Source organism: Uranotaenia lowii, chromosome 2 (genome assembly GCF_029784155.1).
Source record: "Uranotaenia lowii strain MFRU-FL chromosome 2, ASM2978415v1, whole genome shotgun sequence".
NCBI lineage: Eukaryota > Metazoa > Arthropoda > Insecta > Diptera > Culicidae > Uranotaenia > Uranotaenia lowii.
Window position 1 is genome coordinate 17,377,814 of NC_073692.1, and position 25,901 is coordinate 17,403,714.

The 25,901-nt window shown below is 39.8% G+C and overlaps 1 protein-coding gene across 1 annotated transcript; it reads left to right on the top strand.

The window, feature by feature from the left end:
* The first annotated feature begins 42 nt into the window (after window positions 1-42).
* On the top strand, window positions 43-10,601 carry LOC129748778 (uncharacterized). The gene is made up of 12 exons (XM_055743521.1): window positions 43-121; window positions 182-342; window positions 451-2,597; window positions 2,671-4,031; window positions 4,146-4,252; window positions 4,327-4,439; window positions 6,122-6,243; window positions 6,309-6,459; window positions 6,517-6,848; window positions 6,939-7,701; window positions 7,770-7,891; window positions 7,964-10,601. Exons 1-12 carry the CDS (start codon window positions 84-86, stop codon window positions 8,184-8,186), a joined length of 5,640 nt encoding a protein of 1,879 aa, XP_055599496.1. The 5' UTR covers window positions 43-83; the 3' UTR covers window positions 8,187-10,601.
* Window positions 10,602-25,901: the final 15,300 nt, after the last annotated feature.

Genomic DNA, 25,901 nt, shown 5'->3' on the forward strand with positions numbered 1-25,901 from the left:
TTGAATTGTTTGCTGAATCAAAATTATGATTAATTTTTCAGGTTATTTTGGATAAGCTCATTCAACGCGAGAAAAAGCTGATTATGCGCAAACGAGATACCAGCATCCTCCAGGAATTGAGGTGATTATTTTAAATCTTTGTTTTTAGATGAAAATTTATTTTGTTGAAACATCTTTGCAGAAAACCGATGGAAGACACAGAAATCGGTGATCAAGAAGATTTACCCGATTTACCACGTGTCCCTGGACTGCAACTGACCTCTACTGGCTTCGCCGATCTGCTGATGGTATTTGAGTTCCTGCACAACTTTGGAGAAACGCTTGGATTTATGGAAACCACAGGTAAATACCCTCCCTGATTAATTTGAAATGGAAAAAGGTTTCTCTAATCACCTTTTTTGTTGTTTTGTTTTATTGTTTTATTATTTGATTTTTATCGTGCAATTTCAGCAGATATGGAATCGTTACCATCGCTACAGACGTTGCACACGGCTTTGACAAGTGAAAATGCGGTGGAAGCCGAAGAGGAAATGCTCACGGTCATGACTCACCTTTTGGTGTGCGCTATTGAAGATCCTGGTATTCCCAATCCTGGTAGACATACGACGTTGCTTGGGCAAACGTTGCGCCAGGCTGATATTACTCACTCGAACGTGTCGGAGATTCTGCGAATTTATCTTTATGCTGTCGCACATGGTGAAGTTCGACAGCAAAGTGGTATCAATTTGGAAAGGGAACGGGAAAGACACCATCTGCCGACAGAAGAAGACATCAAGACGGCTAGCGACAAGAATCGACAGTTCTATGAACTGCTCGCTGAGAATGTGCGATATAAGTTGTCGGAACAGCTGAAAGATAAACCGTTTGTAGCCATTAATCCAACAACCAAGGCGGAAATCCTAGCTATGTTGTGTAACGATTTGTTAATGAACAAAGCGGTGCTTAAGCAGATCGAGGGAAGTCTAGATACACAGGCTCAGCTTAAAAAGGAACGATACCTGTTGGATAATAAAATTCGAAAGTACAAGATGTTGGTGGCCCGTAAACAGCGCCTCGAACAGTACGAAAGGGCTCAGGCGGCAGCCCTAGAAAAATCTCTGTCCATGAAAGCGGCGGAAGAAGCAGCTAAACGCGCCGAGGAAGCTGCGGCTCTTGCAGGAGAAAGCACAACAACGACAGATCAACCACTAGCTCAACAAGGGGAGGAGAAGACTGAAGGAATGGAAGTAGAGAATGTTGATGGAACGGCGCCAGTTTCTTGTGCCGCAACCGCCACCGATGGTACAAATCCTGCTCCTGCACAAGCACAACTTCCTGAAGCCGAACAAAATCACAAGGATGAAGTTCCAATAAATCCTAGCCAAGAATCGATGTCGCTCAATAACGGTACCAGTACTCCTATGGAGGAAAGTCCTATAAAAGCCCCTCCTACACCGGTACAGGACGAACCAACGGCCATCAAGCCTAAAGAAATGAATTTCACTAATGAAATCAACGATATATCTGGTTTGAACGTTTCGCAGCAACAAAGCAATAGCGGTGGAGAGTTAGATAATCCCTTCTCGAAGTCGATGATTCATGACGCTCCTAGCGAACGGAACGATGACAGTGATCTCGAGAGTGAAGGAACTCAGCTGGAGGAAGACGAAGACGCAACGTTGACGGCAGAAGAAGCACAGAAAAAGTACGACAAAATACTTGAAACATCCTTCCAAAATAAACAGCAACTGGAACATGCTTTGAACCAGCTACGAGTGAAATGTTTCGGCCAAGACCGTTACTGGCGTCGGTACTGGAATCTGACCAAATGTGGTGGCATTTATGTCGAGTCGATGGAATCCGCTCAGCTTGATGTGTACAAATACCAAAACGGCCTGGACGAAATTCATGCTAGTCAAGTGGAAGCTGAGGAGAACCCGGCTGTTGAAAAAGAAGCAGCGATAACTGCAGACGCAATTGAACCTACGGTCAACGATGAAACATCCTTCGGTGCAGGTGGTCCTTTGGATGAAACTATTCCTCCCGAGGAGGACATTCCACGTTTCATTCCGACCATTGCCGATATTGTTAAGCGTGATCGGGATAAGAACAAGGAAAACAAAGATGCTAATGATTTCTCTCATCAGTTGGAAGAACGTAAGCGAAAGCGAACAGGTCGTAGTAAAAAGAAACATGATTTCTTCAACCAGGAAAACACCAATGATAGTGAATCGCAGGATGTTCAAGAAGAGGACAACTCACGAACGAGTTTTTCAAACTGTGATGAAACGAGAACCGATTCCCAGTCAGAAGCCGAACCGCAGGCTGCACCGGCAGAAGCGGCGAAGGTTGCGACTGATCCGCAGCCACCACCAGTTCCACCTGCGACCGCTGCAGCTGCAGCCACCGTTCAACCACAACAACCACCAGTTCCGGTGCCCATTCAGTTGGGTGCAGCTAAACAAAAGCGTGATGACGATCATCTGATGGACATCGAGGACTCTATTCCAACCGCTATTTTGGTACAGAAGGGTAACGATCATGACCAAACGAAGATTGTCGAAGTGAACAACCAGATCGGAGGAATCAACATGAATCGTCAGCAAGATGACGCGGATGTAAGTAGACTTAAAATATTTGTATTTGGCAAGTTTGAGATTCAATTTTTATTTGTACGTTCAATATTTTCAGGTTGAACTGATTCAGGAAGAAACCCCCACGATAACCATTCCGGACGATGATACCATGGACGGCGATACGGGTGCTAATCGGGATCCGGCTGAGGGTGCCGGTAGTGTCGAACAACAGCAGGAATCGGCAATGACGACGACGACAACGACGACAAACGGCGGCAGCAACTGTGATATGAAGCCAAAGCTGGAAAACGGTGAAATCGGACCCGGCGTAGGCGAAGACGGCAAACCCATGTACGGACCGGATGGCGAAGTATTGGGAGTGATACCGGAAGTCAAAGTCCAGACGAAAAAGGAAGATTACACAATGGAAAGGTGGTTTTCGATTGTGGATAAAGAGCTTCCACTAACCAGCACCGAATGTCCATTGCCATGCCTCAAAGGAACTACGCCGGCTTCGATTGCCCGTCAGGTGTATACGAACATAACGTGCAAAGAAATCTGCCAAATACAGGGTAATCGATGGGATATTGGTAACAATATTCAGTTCTTTAGCGTTCCCTTGGAGAAAACGGTGGAAATTAACTTGAAAAATGAGTCGATACTATCAATGTCTGGGCTGGATGACGCCGAGATGTATGAGGTGATATCAAAGAGGGTAAAGAAGGATCCTGAACAGTTGGCCGATTTGAAACCTTCTCTCCCGATTCTGGTACCTAAACGGGAGTCAGTTGATGGTAGCTTCGGCGAGATCAAATCCGAGATGAAACAGGAAGGCGGTGAACACGAAGAGTTTGGGTCGTTTTCTCTTCCTGCCTACATGACACTGACTTTGAGCAATCTAACTGCTTATGTGCAATGTGATCAATTCCAGCCACTCCAAATGACCCCCGAGGAAGAAAAGCAGATGGAAGAAATCAAACAGTTTGGCACCCTTAAGAAACCAGAAATCAAGCCAATAAGGAAGTATCTCCGTCATGGGTGGTGGAAGCTTAATGAAATTGAAGAATTGAACGAGTTGCTAAAATACCTCAACCCACGAGGCGTTCGAGAACGAAGTTTACGACAAAACTTGCTAGAATCGCTGGCTGAAAGTGTCAATCTAATGACTCCTTATCCGGTGGCTTGTCCTCAAACTTCAACGGCCCAGACAGATTGGGTGGAATCAGAAGCGTGGAATGCATGGAATCCAGCCATCGCACGCCGGGTGGAAATAGCGTTGCTCGATCAGATCGAAGCCATGGAAGACAAAGTCGCTTCGGCTTCCATGCAGATCAAGGGCTGGCAAATGCCGCAACGGGATGGCGATAGTGATAGTGATATCGTCGAGAACGTTACCATCGAAATGCTGCGGGAACGAATCTCTGGGCTAGAGGCGGCTATCGAAAGGCGTTATCTCAAGCCGCCACTGGGAATCAAGTGAGTAGTAAAGTAGAACAGCAAACAAGGCAACCCAATCCCGGTCAACATTGGCTAATTCGCGGGATGTCACTGTTGGTAGGAGTTATTTTGAAACGATTGTTTTTCTTGCAGCTCAACGGAGGCCCAAATGGCTGCTATCGCTCATCATGATTCGCACCACTCAATCGGTAACACGTCAACCTGCTCAAACAGTTCGGATGATGAAAACATCCCTAAAGGTTGGTTTTTTCTTTGGTGTTAATATATTTCTAATTTTGCTTATATTTTATTATCATTTTAAACGATTTTTTAGGTCTTGTATCTTGGCGTGACGCTGTAGAACGGTCAGTCACGACTGCTCAGTTATCAATGGCTCTATATGTGCTGGAATCGTGCATCGCCTGGGACAAAAGCATCATGAAGGCGGTAAGTTCTAACAGTTTCAATGTAGAATAAAATCTAGCGTGTGTGTGTGGTTTGCTTCCCTTTTCGATACAAAACTTTTTCCTTCGAAACTTTAATCTAATGTGCACACCAGCCGGTATTATAAGAAACAACAAAAAACTGAAAACTGGATCTTATTCTATGCCTGTTAAAGGTTATTGAGCATATACTTGAAAAGGGTGCCTTTGCGAAGGTTGATCAATATAATATTCATTTGGACATCATTTGACTAATTCAGTGTTGTCTGCGACTGAATGTGTTATCTTGTGTATGGTCGGATTTTGCCATTTGGTGGTAATAGCATTTTATTAAGAATTAAGACTTTATTAAGCCAATAGGCTATCTTGATTGCTGAGGCCACAGTCTCGAAAGACATTGATACTACCACTCTACAACTCAAGTTTCCAACAGCAACAATAACAGACAAAGAAACAGGTTTCCAGCAATCAAAATAGCCTAGTGATGGCAAGGCTTTAAATAATTTTACCAGTTTACATCACGATAATGTTATTAGATCAACACATATAATAAAATAGTTACTAAATTAAATCATCCTTCAAAAAATGTTCACCGCTCTTTTCGGTTTGGTAGAATCTCGACCATACATTTCGTGAGTCTTTCGCAAATTTCTTGCTTCACAACTTTGTTCATTTGTCTTTCATAAAACGCCCGGTTGCGCTTCTTCTTCGAATTGGTTGCTATTGATTGAACCGTGATTAAAAACATACTTAAAAACGTGTGATTAACAAAATGAAGCTCGTAGCACTAGTATAAGTAGATAATTTAATAGATGTTCCGAGACAGCTCGAGTTTATTTAAAGTTAAAAACTAATAGGTATAACGAAGTCATTTCGATTGTCAACTCTCTGTTAGTAAATATTACATTTGTTTTTTTAATCAAATTTTAACACTCGAGCATTTTTAAACTTTTTTGAAAAGTTTTCTAATTCTTTCTCTTACTTATTGAAATAATCTCAAGTTTAAATTTTCATGTCTAGAACTTTAAAATAAAAAACCTTTGATATTTCGGTAGTGTTTTGATTGTGTTGCAATCCCAAAAAAGATTTTTTAAAGTTCTACCGATCATAGTTTAGGCGATAGTTGCATGATATTTTTTGTTCTTACTTAGTCTAACTTTTGTTAACGAATCTTTTTTAACGTTGTTGTTTCTTTTCTGTTTGTTCTTTTCTTTTCGGCTTTATTTATCGATTTAACGCAAATAACTTGTAATGACTGCCATCAAACTCAAACAAAAAACCACAAAAACGAAACGTATCTTTCTATTCACGGTGATCTGTCTCACTGTTGAACTAATAATAAACCAAATTCAGACGCTTGTGGGATCCGTTCCACCGGAACCTACCACGCCCAAATCGAACAAGAAATCCAGTTCGAAGAAGAAGGAATCTAGCGCTATCTCTTGTCCCAATTCCTCTTTAACAACCCTAACATACAACAACAAAACCAACAACGGTGCCAATGGTGGCGTTGGTTGTACTCCTTCAAAACTCCACTATCAGGCTGCTACCGGCACCGGTGGTAGTCCTCTAAGTGGTGGTTCCCGTGGGGGTGTGCCAAGTGCCCTGGCGGTCCAAACCAACCTGATGCAGAAGCTGAAGAAAAGCCGTCCAAAGTCAAGTTCGTCATCTAAACTTTTATTGCAGAATTGCCAGTTCTGTCAGTCGGGCGAGCAGGAGGACAAATTACTGCTGTGCGATGGATGCGATCGAGGTTATCACACCTACTGCTTCAAGCCGATTATGGACAAAATCCCCGATGGGGATTGGTGAGTTGGGCGATAGTGAATCTTGGGGAATGCTTTTTTCATGTTGAATTCTTTGTCGTTTCCAGGTACTGCTACGAGTGTAAGAATAAAGCAACCGGTGATAGAAAGTGCATAGTTTGTGGTGGCATGAGACCTCCGCCTCTAGGAAAGATGGTTTACTGTGAGCTATGCCCAAGGGCATACCATCAGGACTGTTATATTCCACCAATGCTTAAAGTAAGTCGATATTTAGTGAGTCGGATGCAGTCAGCTTATCAGCTTTATTCATTACAGTATCCTCGTGGTAAGTGGTATTGCACAAACTGCGCTTCGAAGGCCCCACCCAAAAAGAAGCCCCAGCGAAAGCCTCCCAAGGAGAAAGAGAAGCAAGGCCACAACACGTCATCGGCTGGACTAAACACGTCCACGCTTAGTAATCAATCTGCCAACCACTCATTGAATTCGTCCCACGAGGAAATCCCACCGGTTACGCCAATACCCTCGACTCTGTCTTCACCCGGTGGAACGCCCCTGCCAGGTCATCCCCCACAGCTGCAACACTGCAGCATCAACAACAACAGTAGTCCCCATCTGGCGGTGAATTCCGTCGTCGCTCCGGCGCTCAGGTAGCTATCATTGTTTGAAATGTCTCATTTCTCCCCACCCCCACAACTAGAAGAACGAATTGCATTAAAAAAGGAAACCCATTAATACAGTCCAGCAAATTCAGTAGCGTCCACGACCAATGAAGAGCCGTCGTCTACTGGTGGCACCGGTTCCGGCCAATGTCTCGCGACGCCATCGCAGTCTCAAGATTTTTCAACAGCCCATCAACAGCACCATCAGCAGCAGCAACAACAACAGCCGCAAACAATAGCATTTCCAGCGCATCAGTACGCTAATCTGGAGGGAACGGCAGTGTCCAGCGTACTCAACAGCTTCCAACTGCCATTACCGCCACTGGCCACCGCCGCTAGTACTGCTGGTGGTTCGAACAACTTCGACCCACAACAATACTATCAATCCCAGCAGCAACATCAGCTGCACCAGTTCTACCCTCAGCAGCAGCAACAACAAAGTCAGACGGTCAACGATAGTGAATCTCATGGCACTGTAGCTGGTCAGCAACCGAACGACAATAGTAGCAGCATGGAGAACAGTAGCCTCAATGCCTCCATGGGTAGCGTGGACGAATCTCAATACGATACTAGCGGGCAGCGACTAGCTTCGGAAAATAATTCCTATTCACCGGTCGGTTACGAGTCGGACCGAGGCCTGGTTCCGGAATCTTCCGATGAACCAATGCTGCAGCAGCAGCAACAGTCCCATAGCAGTAGCAGCAGCGGTTCGCACAAGTCGGCAAAAAAGGATCGCAAAGAACGTGACGAGGCAAAGGAACAAGCCAAGAAGGAGAAGAAGGCTAACAAGAAACTAATGAAGGAGTTGGCCCCGTGCAAGACCGTGTTGGAGGAGATGGAGGTATTTGCTGCTGCCCCAGTTTATTGTTGTTAAATGGTTCAAAAACCATCTTTCTTTTGTATTCGTAGGTGCACGAGCATTCTTGGCCGTTTCTTTTGCCAGTGAACACCAAACAGTTCCCCACGTACAGGAAGGTCATCAAGTATCCGATGGATTTGTCGACGATCAAAAAGCGCCTGCAGGATTTGGTGTAAGTTTGCTTAAACTTCATAAATATTTATTCTTTTATTTCAACAATTCTTTTATTTCCATTCTTCAATAGTTACAAATCACGGGAGGACTTCCTGAACGACGTCCGGCTCATCTTTGACAACTGTGAAATGTTCAACGAGGACGATTCGCCAGTGGGAACAGCCGGTCATGGAATGCGCCAGTATTTGGAGCGGCGTTGGGCCGAACTGACCGAGAAGCCGGCTACGCAACAACCACAACAACAGCAACCATCATCAATGCAGGATCAACAACACTCCGGATCCTCATCTTGATGTCAGCAGTTAGCGTCTACCGGAGATGGGGGATGCGAAAGCGCTGCAGATGTAGTATCACTGGAAGAAGCTGGCATTGGAGAAGAAGAGCCTGTTCATCGATTATCGGCGACGATTGCAGAAACAGTAGAGGAAAATATGGATGAACAAATTGGTGCAGAAATTCTGCAATTGGACGGGACAGATGGAGCTGGAGCGACTCATGCCGATGGAGACGTACAGCAGGAAGAAGGACGGCAGTAAACGGTGAAAACCCTCGAGTGTATGTGTGTTAATAGTTTTTAGGTTGTTCTTGATTTCGCTTTAGATTATTTTCTCGCATAGCGGGAAACGAATTTCTTTTAACCAGAACTAACTAATGTGAGGAACATGCCGTCACAGTATTTTTATTTAATTTATTTCTGTTCGTTCTAATTTTTGAAATATTTTCAAACCCCAGAACGAATAATTTTACGCCAGTATTTTTCGATAACGAGAAACAAGTTGAAGGCAGGAAAATTAATCGAACATTTCAAACTGCGTAGAGAAACATTTGGATAGTTTGGGCAATGTTTTGGAGTAAGATCAAAATTAATCGTTAAACCAAACGAAGAAAATATCATAGAAATCGTAAATCTAAACATCAACTTAAATGTATTCACGCAAAAAATAGACTGTTTTACAAGTAAACAAAAGATAACTTATTTAAAGTCTCACTATCTATTAAACGTTAGCAGTCCTTGAAAAAGTTGCTAAATTGAATCAAATTTAGATATTATCTGATAACCCAGACTTGATAAAAATTATCTAAGAAAACCTACCAACCACTCCTTGAAACTGTGCGCTTGGTAAAGGAAATTTTCAAATTACATAGAAAACAACATTTAACACGATGATGAGCAACACAAATGTCATGTAAGCGACTGTAGTGTATATTTTTATTGCGTATGGGCTTTCTTTCCCTCCTGAGAAAAGTTGTAGAAAAAAGCACACAAACTTTGAGATACAAACGTTTGCGCGATCTGTACTAAATCGAAATCTCATCTTCCAAATTGATGAAGAATTAAAAAAACCAACAAAAACTAACAGCCATTGGAAATTTGTTCCCTTGTAAGGAAAAGAAAAGATGGAGTGAAAACAATGACACTGATTTGTACATAATAAATTAGTATTAAGTTACGCTTTTTTACCTTTAAGTGCAAGGACGTTTTTACAAACAAGAACAAAATGAAATGCTGAACCGCGCAAAAGGGCGTGGATCTATTTATATAAAAAAGCGAAAAATGTGAATAAATAAGTAAAGTAATAGTAAAAACACAAATCATAAAATAAAAAATCTAACTGCGGTGTAATTTTCTCAATGCAGAAAGAAAGTGATATCTGAACACAATCTCACAAGACGAATTAACCACGCGTGTCTGATTTCATTCGTAGCATTTTATGTTCCGTGTCATATTGTGTTTACCTGATTGATCCATCACATCGGATACCATGCCATGTTCTCTTGCTCTCTCCATACTGTCGTACCTCTTTTTTTCATGAGATAATTTTGTAAAATAATGAATTTGGATTGCTCAGAACAAAATCTTAGCTTTTTTTCTCCGAAACCAACAATCAAATGCAAATGGAAAGCAAACTCAACTCAACTGATCGATATCCTATCGACGATTGTGTCCAAAGTAGTGTGAATAACGCCAGAACAATATACTAGATCTAACTTAGGAACTTGTCGTTGTACTGTGAGCAAGTAGTTGAGAAAGTGTATAACACATGGATTAATACAGAATGTTCGTCTTCTAATCTATCACCTAACAAATAACGAAAAAATAGAATCCCTTTTTCCCCATTTCAACAACAATCGTTCATGGCGACAGAAAACTAAAATAAGGAATCCAAAATTAACATGTAAAGATTTAAATTGTCCACGTGTCTCTGCGAAAAAAAAGTAGTTTTGTAAAGTGATTAGAACGTTGGAAGGCACGCTGCTGATGAAAAAAACTATTAAAGTGTAGAAATTCTCTCCTCAGCGTAGCATCTTTTTCCCCACCCAACAGCAGAAAAAAATAACGATAATTATATGAGCGCGCGTGTGTGAGCTAGTTTAATTTGGTCTTCGAATGTTAGTTTTTACCGGTCCGTCTGCACATCTCTCCATACGTGGACGAAAAAAATGGACAAAAACACTAATTTCATGTCTAGTTTTTAAATTTAATTAATTAATTAGGTATGACAACAAGTTTCAGTTTGGTTCCGACTGAGTTTGTCGATTGGGAATGAACATACCGTAGGCAGAGGACAATTAAAACAGAAAAAAACAGAAACAGAACAGTAAGAACAACAAAATGAAATATGTTATTATATGTGTACATATATTGGAGAATTCGAGAAGTATGGCAAAATTGATAGAAATAAAACACATTGAAGGAATAATAAAAACTCGTGTATTTATTGCTTAGTAGTTTAAGAAATCGCCTTATTTTATTTTTTAAATTTTTAGTAAAGCTGAATGTTAAACTTGTTTGTCTTGGTAGGCCTTATGGGTTTCTTTACTTCGACTGTGAACTTTTGCCTTTGTTTGAAAGTTCTCTGGGAATCGACTTTAAATTCCTATTTTATTTTAAGCAATAAAAGGTCAGACAGAGGGAATTTACCCTATATACTTGGCGAAGCTAGTCGAGAAACACGACACGATACAAATTCCGCGGTGTTTTCTTGAGTTTGCCTGCCTGTTCAATTTCAGAATTCGCGCAGCAGGATCGTGGTTCGTGCAGCATTGACTCGAACCTGCTCGAAAACGGCTTCGAGCACTTGGTAAGGTTTGCATCCAGGCTAGTTGACCTAATCGAAGACCGAATGGAAAAATGGAACTTAAAGGGGGGAGAGAAAATTAAGCTGGAAAATTGTTAGGGTTTGTATGGAATTTTGATAAATTTGCTGGATTAGTTACAAGTTGCTAAGATGTTTTGTTACTGTCTCTTGAGAAAATTTACAACTAAAAGGATCTGAAATTGATTTCTTTCTACAATTATCTCAACTTTTTTCTTGTAGGAATTTTTATTCTTCACGTAAAACTTGGTTTTTATTGGAGTACTTGGTGCAGAGTTTTCAGCATTATACTAAATTTTGTTCCAGAAGTCTAATCATTGTGATTTTGAATTCAGAATATAGAATTCCAAGTTATCATCAAACGAGGCATCATGCAACAGCAGGGTTGCATAACAAATTAGTTAATTTTAAAATTACATCCACCCAAACATCAAATTTTTATGATTTCAGCTAGTAGATTTTTTTTAATAGTTTTTACCCCTAAATGTATGTAGCAACCTTATAATTTTTCTTTAAAAACGGACTTTTGACGGACAAAATGTTAAAATTTAATTCCAACAGAACCAAAAATTACTACAATTGGTGCTCACTTCCATCTGTACCGTTGAGCCGTCAACACGTACGCCGGAGCATCGTATCGTTGCTGTGTACCTGCAGGAACATTTTACATTATTTATTTTTTCCTTACCTGTATTTCAATCAGCACTTTTCAGTGCTAAAATTATTTTCATTTTCTTTTATTCATATTTTCTCTTTTCTTTCCAGCATGGGGAAGTCTTCGGCCGGCTCAAGGGCCGGAAGAAAACGGATTGCTGAACCTAATCCAGGGCCATCTGCCAAAAAAGTTGAAATTTCCAATTCATTCGATGTCCTTCATAACATCGGTGATGAGGAAATATTCATATTTAATTCTGATAAGAGTACTAAGAAACCTTCTTCTTCTTCTTATACTCTTAAAAACGAAAAGATTCCACCAATAACGGTCACGATTCCTGACTTCAATGCCTTTCGAAAAGAAATCGTCACTTCCGTCAAGGATGTGAAGATTTCTTTTCAGATCGGTCGAAGGGGAACTGCTCGTATATTGGCGGAATCTTTTAATGATTTTCAAAAAATTTTAAATTATTTGAATAATAAAAAACACCAATTTTTTACGTACGACACTAGAGGTGATCGTCCTTTTAAAGTTGTACTTCGTGGTCTCACCGGCGATCAGACACCGGATGAGATCACAAATGAATTAAATTCTTTGTTAGGTTTTTCTCCAATTCAAGTAATTCAAATGAGGAAAAGAATCAACACGAATAATACCAGTAGTGTTGGTTTTGCTCCTGAACTTTATTTGATCCATTTTAAAAAGGATCAGGTTAATAATTTAAAAATTTTGGAAAAGGCTCGTCTTATGTTTCATTGTCGAGTAAAATTTGAACCTTTTCGTAAATCCCATACCAATTTTTTACAAAATATTACGCAATGTCGTCGTTGTCAAGCTTTTTGTCATGGCACTAAAAATTTTAGAATGAATGCCAGATGCATGTTTTGCGGCTCATTCGATCATGAAAAATCTAAATGCCTTTTTGGTGGTGATAAGCCAAAAACAGATTTTTTTAAGTGTGCGAATTGCGCAGGTAATCATTCCTCGAATTCTCTAGACTGTCCCGTTAGGGCAAAAATTGTTGCTTCTAGGAAAAACCCCAAAGTTTCCAGAAAAGTTTCTTCTCCTCCTTCCTCTTTTTCGTCTACACACGTCAGACCGGCAAACAACCTGCCTGTTCGCAGTCAGCCTCGGCCTACATTGGAATTACGGCTGGGTAATACCCGAAGTGATTTTAATGTTACCTGGGCTGATTCTGCGCCACAGACTCGTTGTTTATCGTTCTCAGAGGTGGTTGAAAATGGGTTGCCCTCTTCAGGTTTAACTAATTAAAAATGGGAAAAAACCAAGTCTCAACGTTCATGCGAAGGCTTGGGAAAATCCCCGAAATTCAAATACTTTTTCTTCTCCTTCCTCTTCTGATTCTAACAATTTTGTTGATTTGGGTGAGATTACTGAGGAAAAATTAAAATTTTTGCATCAAAATTTAATGGAAATGATGCAACTTATGTTGAAAGCAAATTCAATGTTTGAAGCTTTCCAAACTTCTTTTAATTATGCTAACAAAATTATTATGACTTTACGATTCCCTCATGGATCCAAATACATAGATGTTTAAATATTATGAATTGGAACGCTAGATCTTTGCTGGCTAACCAAGACGAGTTCTTTTTATTTTTGAAAACTCAAAACATACATATTGCTGCCATCACTGAAACTTTTTTAAAGCCAGACAATAACTTGAAAAGCAATGCTTTCTTTAAAATTTTACGAAATGATCGACTTGATCGACAAGGTGGGGGTGTAGCTATTGTCATCAATAGTCGTCTCAAATTTAGACTTCTTCCTTCTTTCAATACAAAAGTCTTAGAAACAATTGGAATTGAATTAGAAACTTCTATGGGGAAAATTATAATTGTTGCCGCATATTTGCCTTTTCAATGTAGCGGTGAACAGAAAAATTTTTTGAAGGGAGATTTACAAAAACTCACCAGAAATAAATCTAAATTTTTTATTATTGGTGACTTTAATGCAAAACACCGATCTTGGAATAATATTTCATCAAATTCAAATGGGAAAATTTTGTTTAATGACTGCTCTGCATGTTATTACACTGTTGAATATCCCAATGGGCATACTTGTTTTTCTTCAAATAGAAATCCCTCCACAATTGATTTGGTTCTAACGGATTTAGGCGAGCATTGTAGTCAATTAGTTACTCATGCGGACCTCGATTCAGACCACCTTCCAGTAACATTTTCTTTATCCCAAAGTCCCATTGAAAACCCTTTAAAATCAACTTTTAATTTTCAAAAGGCTAACTGGGAGCGATATATGAATTTTATTGAACGTAATTTAGATGTAAACGTTCCATTGAATTCAATAGAAGATATTGATTTGGCTGTAGAAAATTTGACAACTTCAATAGTCAATGCTAGAGCCGCTTCAATACCTAAAGTTAAACATAAATTTAATCAACCTTTAATTGATGATGATCTTCAGTTTTTGAAACGTCTGAAAAACATTCGTCGACGCCAATTTCAACGAACTAGGGATCCTTATTTGAAATTAATTTATTGCGACCTTCAAAAAGAGATCAAACGTCGTTTAAATTTCATTCGTAATGATAATTTTGCTAAAGCAGTAGAGGACATAAAACCCTACTCAAAGCCATTTTGGAAATTAACTAAAATTCTAAAAAAGCCCCAGAAGCCAATTCCTACTTTGAAAGATGGGGATAAACTTCTTTTAACTAATTCAGAAAAAGCTCAAAAATTAGCCCAACAATTTGAGTCTGCTCATGATTTTAATTTAAACGTTGTAAGTCCAATTGATGCTCAAATTTCCCTAGAATTTGATGATATTCTTTCTAAGCAAATTGTGTTTGAAAGTTCTTGTGAGACAAATATTGATGAACTTAAATTGATTTTCAAAAAATTTAAAAATATGAAAGCCCCGGGGGAAGATGGGATTTTCTATATTCTTATTAAAAAGTTGCCTGAAAGCACTTTAAATTTTTTAGTTAAAATCTTCAATAAATGTTTTCACTTGGCTTATTTTCCCAATAAATGGAAAAATGCCAAAGTAACTCCAATTTTGAAACCTGGAAAAAGTGCTTCAGAGCCTTCAAGTTATCGACCAATTAGTTTGCTTCCTTCTTTAAGTAAACTATTTGAGAGAGTTATTTTGAATAGAATGATGATTCACATTAATCAGAATTCTATTTTCCCTGATGAACAATTTGGTTTTCGTCATGGACATTCTACTACACATCAACTTTTGAGTGTAACTAATATGATTAACGCTAGCAAATCTGAAGGTTATTCAACTTGATATTGAAAAAGCTTTTGACAGTGTTTGGCACAAAGGTTTAGTAGCTAAATTAGCTCTGTCACGACAGGTAGTCGACACGTCTCATCTCAGCGAAACTCAACAGCAGGCCTGTGACATTTCGGTAAACCGGCATCAATGATGTTCGAAAATACAACCCGTAGAATAATAATAATAATTATAAAAGCTAGGTATGAAGATTAGAAATTTAGCGCCATTTCTAAGCTAGGAATGAAGAGTAAAAGTTGAACGCAGTCATATAAATTGCGAAACCATATTTCACTTTATTCTAAAATATATTTTCCCGTTACGAGAAAGTTAATTCGTTACCGTAAGTTGAGAAGATGAACATTGTTATGTGAAACTCTTTTTACAAAATTATCAAAATTACAGTAGTTCCTAAAGCACGAGAAAGTAGATAGAAGGTTCCGATATTAATCTGGAATGACCGTCGGTGATTAGGTGATCTGCTGAAAATGAATATAAGTGTATAAAAATTACTTTACAGTGATATAATCACAACAGGTTCAGGATTTCCAACGTAAGTCTGAGGCAGAGGTAGTTTTGAATTTGGAGGTTAGAACGATTGCACCAGAGATTGAAGTCGAACTATATAAGGAGGAGTTTCATCAAATAAGCATTAAACGTAAGCATTCTATATTATAGCTAGAGAGAAAACAAACTAAAATTTTGTAAATTACAGAAATAATTTAATACAGTCTTAAACGTATTAAACAATTGGAATTGTTGCTTCCCGGAAACTCCACATTAAATTATTTGTTTAATTCGTCCAAGATGCGTAGGACTACTAAATCGACAACCACCCTTAAGAACGGAGTGGCCTCTAAGAAGATCGTTCCAAAAGCCAACAATCACTGTAAGGCTTGCTCCAATGAAGACACCGACCAAATGATACAATGTGAATCCTGCGAATCTATGTATCATTACCATTGTGGGGAAGTAACACAGGAGGTAGATAATCAACCGTGGAGGTGTGCTGCATGCAAAGGAGATAATGTAAGTGTCATTCATGTTCCAAAAAATGTATCATTGCCCAAAACCCAAGCCAATTTAAAAGGTGTCACCATGAATACCCCCTCAGATGCAATCGGTACATCTTATCCTCCACTTACCACGAGAGAAATTGAATCATCCAAAAAATTTTCCCCCATAAATGCACCCATGTCCAAAATATCAGAAACAGTCGTTCCCCCCATCGCTTCTTTTTCGGTTAATCAGTCGCCCTGCCGTGTTGTGGAAAGCTCAAACACTCTAGTTAGTTCAGAAAGTTGTGCTCTAATAGAATCGAAAAGCGCAAATCCCAAATCGTTGATTCCTAATAATGCCAAATCTTCTGTTACCGGAACTATTCCTAAACGATCTGCTGCCTCTGCACAAATACCACTCAGCGGTCCCTGTAATCAAATTTGCGAAGTTCCTATAGGACAACGACCTCAACAACGAGCCCCCAGTTCAACAAAATCTTCAGTTCATCGTCGAGCTAATTTGGAACTGCAAAGATTGGAAGAAGTCCAACGATTGGAAGAAGAAGAGCATAGGCGTAAGATGGACAATCTTAACAAACGATTCGATTTGCTCTTAGAGATGGCTAGCAACTCGTCTCAGGTATCCGCCGATGGAACAGATGTATCGAATACTGATAAGGTAGCACAGTGGTTAGACGAATCAGGAAAGCCGGAACAGTTGAAGTCGTATGATGTCCAGAGACAACCAGATGATGAAAATGTTTCTCAGCTCGCTGTTGTTCAAAGACTGGATTGCAAACAGCCACGTCCAACAAGTTCAGTCCCTAACAATCGCGATCAAACGAATTATCCGACTATGCAACCCATTAGCGCTGGCCCCTTTATCCCACCACATCGGTCTACTCCGCAGAAGGTGGATACCCAAATGTCTCAGAGAAATTCCTACAATCACCATGATCTCTCCAGCAGCCAAGTAGCCGCTCGCCAAGCAGCTTCTCGTGAGCTACCCGGTTTCAGTGGAATTCCAGAAGAGTGGCCTTTGTTTATTTCTACATTCAGCACCACTACTCAAATGTGTGGATATACGCAGGACGAAAATCTCATAAGACTTCAACAATGTCTACGAGGTAAAGCGCATGAAGCAGTTCGGTGTATGCTAATGCATCCCGCCAATGTACCCACCATCATCTCCACACTTAAAATGCTGTATGGAAATCCCGAAGTAATTATTTTGAACATGGTTTCAAAAATTCGGAATTCTCCATCTCCTCTACAAAATCGGCTTGATACAATGGTTGAATTTGCTCTTTCTGTTAAAAATCTATGCGCAACAATTGAAGCGTGTGATTTAGATGAATACACTTATGATGTTTCCCTTTTGCGAGAACTGGTTGATAAACTTCCAACTACCTACCAAGTAGATTGGCTCAGATATAGGCGTACAATCACTCACACCACACTCTTGACCTTTGCTGACTGGCTATATGACCTCGCCGAGACAGTTTCACCAATTGCTAGATCTCCATCAAATGCACCACACAATATTAAACATAGACAATCTCCCGCGTTCCTAAATGCACACTCTGAGTCTGAAGGTAACTCCCCGACTCAATTTTTTGAAAGTCAGTTCTCAGAGAAACTTTGCAAAATCTGCAAAGGTGATTGTCCGAACGTCGAGAAATGCAAACGTTTCAAAGATTTTAGCTATAAAGCTCGCTGGTCTGTTGTCAACGAGCTAAAACTTTGCAAAAGATGCCTACGAAAACACAGAGCTCCGTGTAGATCACAAAAACTTTGTGGGGAGAATGAGTGCACCTCCAAGCATCATGCCCTGTTGCACAATTTCGAACGGAATGTCGCTGTAGCATCGGAGGTTCAACATACGTTGAATGCTCCTTCTACTTCCTATGCCAACATGCATCATAACAGCCACAACCATACATTGTTTCGCGTGATCCCTGTCGTACTGTATGGCCCCCAATCAAAGGTGTCAACTTACGCATTTTTAGATGACGGTTCGTCAGTAACGCTGATTGATTCAGCACTTGCCTCTGAACTTGGAACAAAGGGCAAAACTCAGTCGTTATGTCTACGTTGGACTAGTAATCAAACTAGAACAGAATTGAATTCACAAAACATAACGCTAGAAATATCGGGTACTAGTAGCCACTCACAAAAATATCGACTACAAGAGGTTCATACGGTAAAAAAACTGGATCTCTTCCATCAATCGCTGAACATGAAAGAAATGAGCAGGAAGTACAAACACCTAGAGGGCGTCCCAGCAGAGTCCTACCATGAAATACAACCTCAAATTCTCATTGGAAGCAATAACACTAATCTAGGGTTCGTACTTAAAGGTCGCGAAGGCCAAATCCACGAACCAGTCGGAATAAAAACTCGACTGGGATGGATGGTTTATGGAGGAGGCGAAACATCTAAATTCAAATTTACCGGCCACCACAACATCCAAAGGTGTCAATGTGAAGGAAAAAGTGATGAAGGGCTACACACAGCAATGCAGGAGTTTTTTGCAATTGATAATATGGGTTCTTCTAAACCATCCTTACTTCTTGAGTCAAACAATGATCGTCGGGCTCGAACAATTTTGGAAACAAGTTATCGTACTGCATCAGGTCGTTTTGAAGCGCGTCTCCTATGGCGGTATGACACATTTGAGCTTCCGAACAGCAAGCCACTTGCCCTCCGTCGTTTGCAGTGTTTGTCAGCCAGATTTAAACGAGAACCATTGTTAGCTAAAACTATTCGCGAAATGATGCAAGACTATTTGTCAAAAGGATACATTCGAAAGTTGTCTGATGCTGAGCTTTTAGAAAAACGCCCTAAAGTTTGGTATTTGCCAATCTTTCCAGTGATTAACCCCAATAAGCCTGGTAAAATACGAATAGTATGGGATGCCGCAGCCAAAGCTGGAGGCGTTTCGCTTAATGATTTCCTACTAAAAGGCCCAGATCAAAATTCATCACTCAACGGCGTCCTTCTCAGATTCCGAGAAAACCGAATAGCAGTGTGTGGTGACATCCGCGAGATGTTTCACCAGGTGTTAATTTCTAAAGAGGATCAGCACTGTCAACGCTTTCTTTGGGCTGACAACCCCTCAGATCTGGAACCAAGTACCTACGTTATGAACGTTATGACATTTGGAGCATGTTGTTCACCTAGTATTGCTCAATATGTAAAAAATCTCAATGCGATGCAATACGCAGGAATGTACCCGGAAGCAGTCGACGCAATCCTCGAAAATCATTATGTGGACGATATGTTGACCAGCCTTGAATCGGAAGCAGAAGCAATTAAGCTAGCGACGGAAGTACGCTACGTTCATGCGCAGGCCGGATTTGAAATGCGCAACTGGATTTCGAATTCTCCGACAGTTATGGCAGCACTCAACCAAAAAAATTCTAAGGAAAAACGTATCGATATCAAAACAGAAACAACCACTGAAAAAGTTTTAGGAATGTGGTGGTGCACTGAGTCAGATTGTTTTACATACAAACTCTCCGCCAAACACGATACAGAGCTACTTGCGGGAAAGCGAATTCCGACCAAAAGAGAAGTTTTACGAACTCTTATGTCAATATTTGACCCACTCGGCCTCCTTTCTCACTTGTTGATATTTTTGAAAATTTTGCTCCAAGAGATTTGGCGAACTGCGATTGGATGGGATGATGAGATACCTGACAATCTGTTTCAAAATTGGTTGCGTTGGCTTCGTGTCTTACCCAGCGCTCAGAAAGTTCAGGTTCCTCGTTGTTATCGATCACTAGTAACACTGGATTCTAACACTATCGTACAGATACATACCTTTGTAGATGCTAGTGAACTGGGTTATGCTGCTGTTGTTTACCTCAGATTTCAACAAAACGAAACCGTAGAATGCAGGATTGTCGGAGCAAAAACCCGAGTTGCCCCGTTGAAATTTCTGTCCATCCCTAGAATGGAGCTGCAAGCAGCGGTAATTGGTGCTCGTTTCACAGATTGTGTTATAAAGGCCTTGAAGTTGCAAGTTCACGAAAAAGTCTTTTGGAGCGACTCACGAGACGTCCTGTGCTGGATAAGGTCCGATCATAGACGTTATTCTCACTACGTCGGTTATCGGATAAGCGAAATCTTAGACCTTACGCAAATACAAGAATGGAGATGGATACCAACGGATCAAAATGTAGCAGATGATGGTACAAAATGGCATCGTGATCCAGACCTTTCCAATAGCAGCAGATGGTTCATAGGCCCTGAATTTTTGAAGCAAGATGCCGAAATGTGGCCGACTCAACAAGTTAAGGGAACCACAAATGAAGAACTACGCAAACCTGTCCTCAATCACCAAATTATTCGTATTTCAGAACCAATAATGGATTTGCATCGGTTCTCATCATGGAACTTTGCTCGGCGTACTGCTGCTTATGTGTTGAGATATATAAAAATCCAGACCTGTCCAAAGAGCAAACGGAAATCGCTTGGGCCACTTTCTAGAGAAGAATTACAATTAGGTGAGACAGTTCTATTTCGCCTAGCACAACGTGAAGTTTTCACAGAAGAAATCTATAAACTGTCGTCTACCCTTGATTCCGAAAAACGCATCCCAAAAAGTAGTAAAATATACGCGTTGTGGCCTTTTTTGGACAAAAATGGAGTTCTAAGAGCCAGGACACGCATCGGAGCATGTGAAGCTGTGAGCATGGATGCTAAGAATCCTGTGATTTTGCCTAAAGATCACCATGTTGCATGGTTAATAGTACAATTTTATCATACTAAATTTTATCATCGTAACCATGCAACGGTAGTAAATGAAATACGCCTGAAATTTCGCATTGTTCCTCGTCTAACAAGTCTTTACTGGAAAGTCAAAGCAAATTGTCAGGTGTGCAAGAATCTTCGAGCCGTACCTTGTCCACCACCGATGAGTGATCTTCCCGTATCACGACTTTCACCATTCACGAGACCCTTTTCTTTCACCGGGATAGATTTTTTTGGACCCTTGTATGTAACAGTCAAACGGAGTACCGAAAAGCGATGGGGTGTTTTAATGACATGTCTTACTGTAAGAGCTGTGCATATCGAAATTGCCCACTCTATGACAACGAGCTCCTGTGTCATGGCAATTCGTAATTTTATGGGAAGGAGGGGGGTACCGATTCAAATGTTTAGTGACCGTGGGACAAACTTGGTAGGAGCAAGCAATGAACTTTTGAAGGCACTTAGAGATGTAAATCAACACGATATGGCTCAAGAGATATCAAGTCCAGATACGTCGTGGTCCTTTATTCCACCGGCATCACCCCACATGGGCGGTTCGTGGGAACGAATGATTCAAACCGTGAAACGCAACTTGAATCAAATCAAACCAAAACATCAACTCACAGACGAAATCCTTAGAAACTTACTCATTGAAATCGAAAACACAATCAATTCGAGACCGCTTACTCATATTAATTCGGAAGGTTCAGATGTTCCCGTCCTAACCCCTAATCACTTCCTGCTGGGATCATCAAACGGATTAAAACCTGCGACAACCTTTGACGACAGTATTGCAGCACTTCGAAAAACGTGGCGGTCTTCACAGGCAGAGGCCAATGTATTCTGGAAGCGATGGGTTCGAGATTACCTACCGGAACTTACGAAGCGGTCGAAGTGGTTGGATCCTGTTAAACCAATACAAACTGGGGACATTGTGCTAGTAGTAGATCCTGATCTACCAAGGAACTGTTGGCCAATTGGGAAGAGTGATATCAGCGGAACCTAGTAACGATGGGGAAGTTAGAAAAGCGGTTATTCAAACATCTAATGGAATCTATGAACGTCCTGCTGTAAAGTTAGCCGTTCTCGATGTCCGACGTGAAGAAGAAGTAAACCATTGAAATGGCATACCTGGGGGGAGTGTCACGACAGGTAGTCGACACGTCTCATCTCAGCGAAACTCAACAGCAGGCCTGTGACATTTCGGTAAACCGGCATCAATGATGTTCGAAAATACAACCCGTAGAATAATAATAATAATTATAAAAGCTAGGTATGAAGATTAGAAATTTAGCGCCATTTCTAAGCTAGGAATGAAGAGTAAAAGTTGAACGCAGTCATATAAATTGCGAAACCATATTTCACTTTATTCTAAAATATATTTTCCCGTTACGAGAAAGTTAATTCGTTACCGTAAGTTGAGAAGATGAACATTGTTATGTGAAACTCTTTTTACAAAATTATCAAAATTACAGTAGTTCCTAAAGCACGAGAAAGTAGATAGAAGGTTCCGATATTAATCTGGAATGACCGTCGGTGATTAGGTGATCTGCTGAAAATGAATATAAGTGTATAAAAATTACTTTACAGTGATATAATCACAACAGGTTCAGGATTTCCAACGTAAGTCTGAGGCAGAGGTAGTTTTGAATTTGGAGGTTAGAACGATTGCACCAGAGATTGAAGTCGAACTATATAAGGAGGAGTTTCATCAAATAAGCATTAAACGTAAGCATTCTATATTATAGCTAGAGAGAAAACAAACTAAAATTTTGTAAATTACAGAAATAATTTAATACAGTCTTAAACGTATTAAACAATTGGAATTGTTGCTTCCCGGAAACTCCACAAGCTCGATTTGATTTTCCTGTATATCTCACCAAAATTATTCAAAATTATTTCACTAGCCGAACTTTGCAAGTAAGCTATCAAAATTCATGCTCTGAAAGGATACCCATTAGAGCTGGTGTCCCTCACGGTAGTATACTTGGGCCTATTTTATACAATATTTTTACTTCTCATCTTCCTGATGTCCCAGAAGGAAAAGGTAGAAGATTATTTGCTGACGATACTTTGCTTTCAGCCAAAGGTCGAAATTTACGGGTGGTACGCAGTAGATTGCAACAAAATTTAAATTCCTTTTTGAATTACTTGAAAATGAGGAAAATTTCTCCTAACGCTTCCAAAACTCAACTTATTTTATTTCCCCATAAGCCAAGAGCAAATTTTTTAAAACCTAATGAAAATCATTCCATAACTTTTAATGGGGTTTCTTTAGAATGGTCTGATCACGTGAAGTACTTGGGACTCACACTTGATCGGAATCTTTCTTTTAAGAATCACATTGAAGATATTCAATCTAAATGTAATAAATACACTAAATCTCTTTATTCTCTCATCAACAGGAAATCCCGACTTTGCCTGAAGAATAAGATGCTTATTTACAAGCAAGTCTTCTTCTTCATTTTACCCATTATTCTTCAATCTAAAATCTGTTCAATACTGATAACACCGACCACACTGACTTGACTCTTAGAACAAAAATTCAACCATTTTCTGTCTAATTTTTTGTTGTCAGCTTTTGCAGGTTCGCAATACCGACGGCAGGTGGCGAACCTGAAAAATTTGACAAAAAATGCCCTGTAGGAAAAATGGTCCTGTTTAGCCCGATTTTATCGTAGAAATTGCGTGTTTTTTTTTAAATTGGGTGGCATTTCCTAACTGGGATAGCATTTCTTCAAATCTATCGATGCGCACTCTGGAATCGACATTGCGTACTGTTGGAAAAATGATTTTTTTTTTGTTTTTTTTCTGGAAAAATTATCCAGAAAACGAAATCGAGTGTCCAGTCAGTATGGTCAGTGCTGATAAGTTGTAGGGAAGAAAAGTTATTCTGAATACCTAAATTCTCCTGTTGCATTTAAAAAAGCGAATGGACTCATACAAAACAGCGGATTAAGACCTCTTATTAACTCTCCTTGATGTGAAGAACAAGGATTCGGAATTACTCACTGTGAAATGTGCCAATTTGTGTAGGCAACCGATTCCAACTGCAGTGAACATGCGTGAAGGTCGATGTTATTGTAGGCTTCACTTAGCATATTGAGCGTAAAACCTCTCGTTAGCATAATGATTCCTGATGGCTGCGGATCCCCAATTAACATATAAGTACTGCGAGCCGTAGCGCCATGAAGAGTTGCCCTTATTGGGGACATAAATAGACTGCCTACAAACCTATTAAGTCGAGAAATGGACGAAGATTTTTTTTTCCTCCATCCGATTTCGGTGTAACGACAACTCATTTCCAAATGAAAGACTCGCAACTCGCCAATTTAAATGTTGAAGGTACGTTCCTTCCAGCATTAATGCAGATGCAGATGCAAAGTTGACTATTAACAAATGTTTTGTCTATCGAAACGGGGGTTTTCGAATTATTCCCCTTAGTCGAATGGCCTCCCAAATAAGGCTGATGAATTCAGGCTCAATTGATGTAATAGGTCTAGCTAGCTGAGACTTGGGACTAGAGCGATTCGGATTAGGATCGTTTTGGAGTTCCTGGTTGAATGAGGTTTCATCGTTGAGCCATTCCTCTGCTCATGTATGTTTGCATGGATTATGCTTTTGCCCCTTACCATTCACAATGCATAAACTATATAATTGAATAATCACAATCGGAGTGGAAAATTGCAAACAACTATATGTAATGTGCATAATAAAGCTACGTAAGAAGGTAGTCCTACTTGTGCGCAGTGAAGCAACTCGTCGTTCTACAATTCAACAACGACGGCCGGGGACAGAAGAAAAAAAAGCGAACGGCGGACGACCATTTTCAGCCAACCGTCCTCCATCATTCATTGATGCGCTTGGTGAAATGAAGAAAAAAAAATGGAGTGTGCGCCTCACAAATGTGAAGCCATTAAAGTATTAAGCCAAAATGTAACTACCTAGCTACATTATCTGTATCATCACATCACAACAACGCGATGGGTTACTTAGCGTAAACGACTTTAAGTCGACAGGTAGAGGTAGTCGTTTGGTGGACGATGAGGCCTTTGAAAAATTCATCACCAAATTGAAGATACATATGACTCGTTAGTCGATGATGGTTGTCAACTAGAGCTCTTTTATGGAGAAATCAAGCAGTATGAGGTTAAACTTGAAATGTCTTCGAAAAAAAAAAATGATTTTTTTTATTTGTCACATTTTAAAAATCACCTGACAAATATTAAAAAAAATAAAAATAAAAATTTCACTGAAAAACGCATTTGTTTAAGAATTTTTTATTCCATCCACGATATTAGACTCAAAGGTAACATTTTAAAAGTTTCATTTTCTATGGACCTTGAATATCAACTTAAACAAAGATTTCAAGTAGTGATTTATCAAAATCGTCGGTTATTTATCAAGTTGTCGAAGTTATGATTTTTTTTACTACAACAGTAATGTTTGTATTTTTAAATGATTTAACGAACTACAGTGTATAGTAGAGTTACTAATTTTAGTATAGGAAGAATAAGACATGATAAATCCCATCAGCCCCAAGCTAATTTTGATTATTAGCTTACCAGAAGCCAGAAGGTCACATAACAAATTTCAGCCATGGGAAGATGTTGACTAAAGCCTCAAGAATGAATCGGATTTTGAGATGTTTTGAAAAGCAAAAAAGAAATACAGCTTTTCCATTGATAACTTTTTCTTCACTGGACGATTGTTTTCTACAATTGATTATTCAAAGCCTTAGGGGCATATTCCATAACTTTGGGACTGAGTCACTTAGTCATTTAAAGAGAAATAATTGCCGATGTTCGATGTTTCCGGGCGTCTTCGATTTTTCTAAACGCATTTTCATCGATTCCTTCCTTCGTCGTTCGCTGGTTGTTTGGCTGTTACCCTGGTGATAGAATACCGAGCGTTCCGACGCGGTTTCATCGAAAAATACAGGTGACTCGCAACTTGAAACATAGTAAATTTTCTTTCTACCAAAGAAAAATGTTTCCAACGCAAGGAATAATATCTTTAAACAAAAACTCCAAACTAAGAAGATATTTTGGATTGAGCAAGAAGAATTTAAAACCAAAAAATCGAATTGAGTTCGGCCGGTCATGTTTAAAAACCTAAATCAGTGAATCGGAGTTAGGAGGAGGATTAAGGATGAAGCCCCAAGTCCAGCAGTCTGATTAAGGCCAGAATGGCAAACTTTGACAACAAAAATAAGGACCAAATGAATCAATCATACCAGTG

Coding starts and splice junctions, on each gene's coding strand:
- LOC129748778 (XM_055743521.1), top strand. CDS start 84: ATGCGCAAACGAGATACCAGCATCCTCCAGGAATTGAG. Junction 122..181: donor AGCATCCTCCAGGAATTGAG/GTGATTATTTTA, acceptor ACATCTTTGCAG/AAAACCGATGGAAGACACAG. Junction 7,892..7,963: donor AAGCGCCTGCAGGATTTGGT/GTAAGTTTGCTT, acceptor ATTCTTCAATAG/TTACAAATCACGGGAGGACT.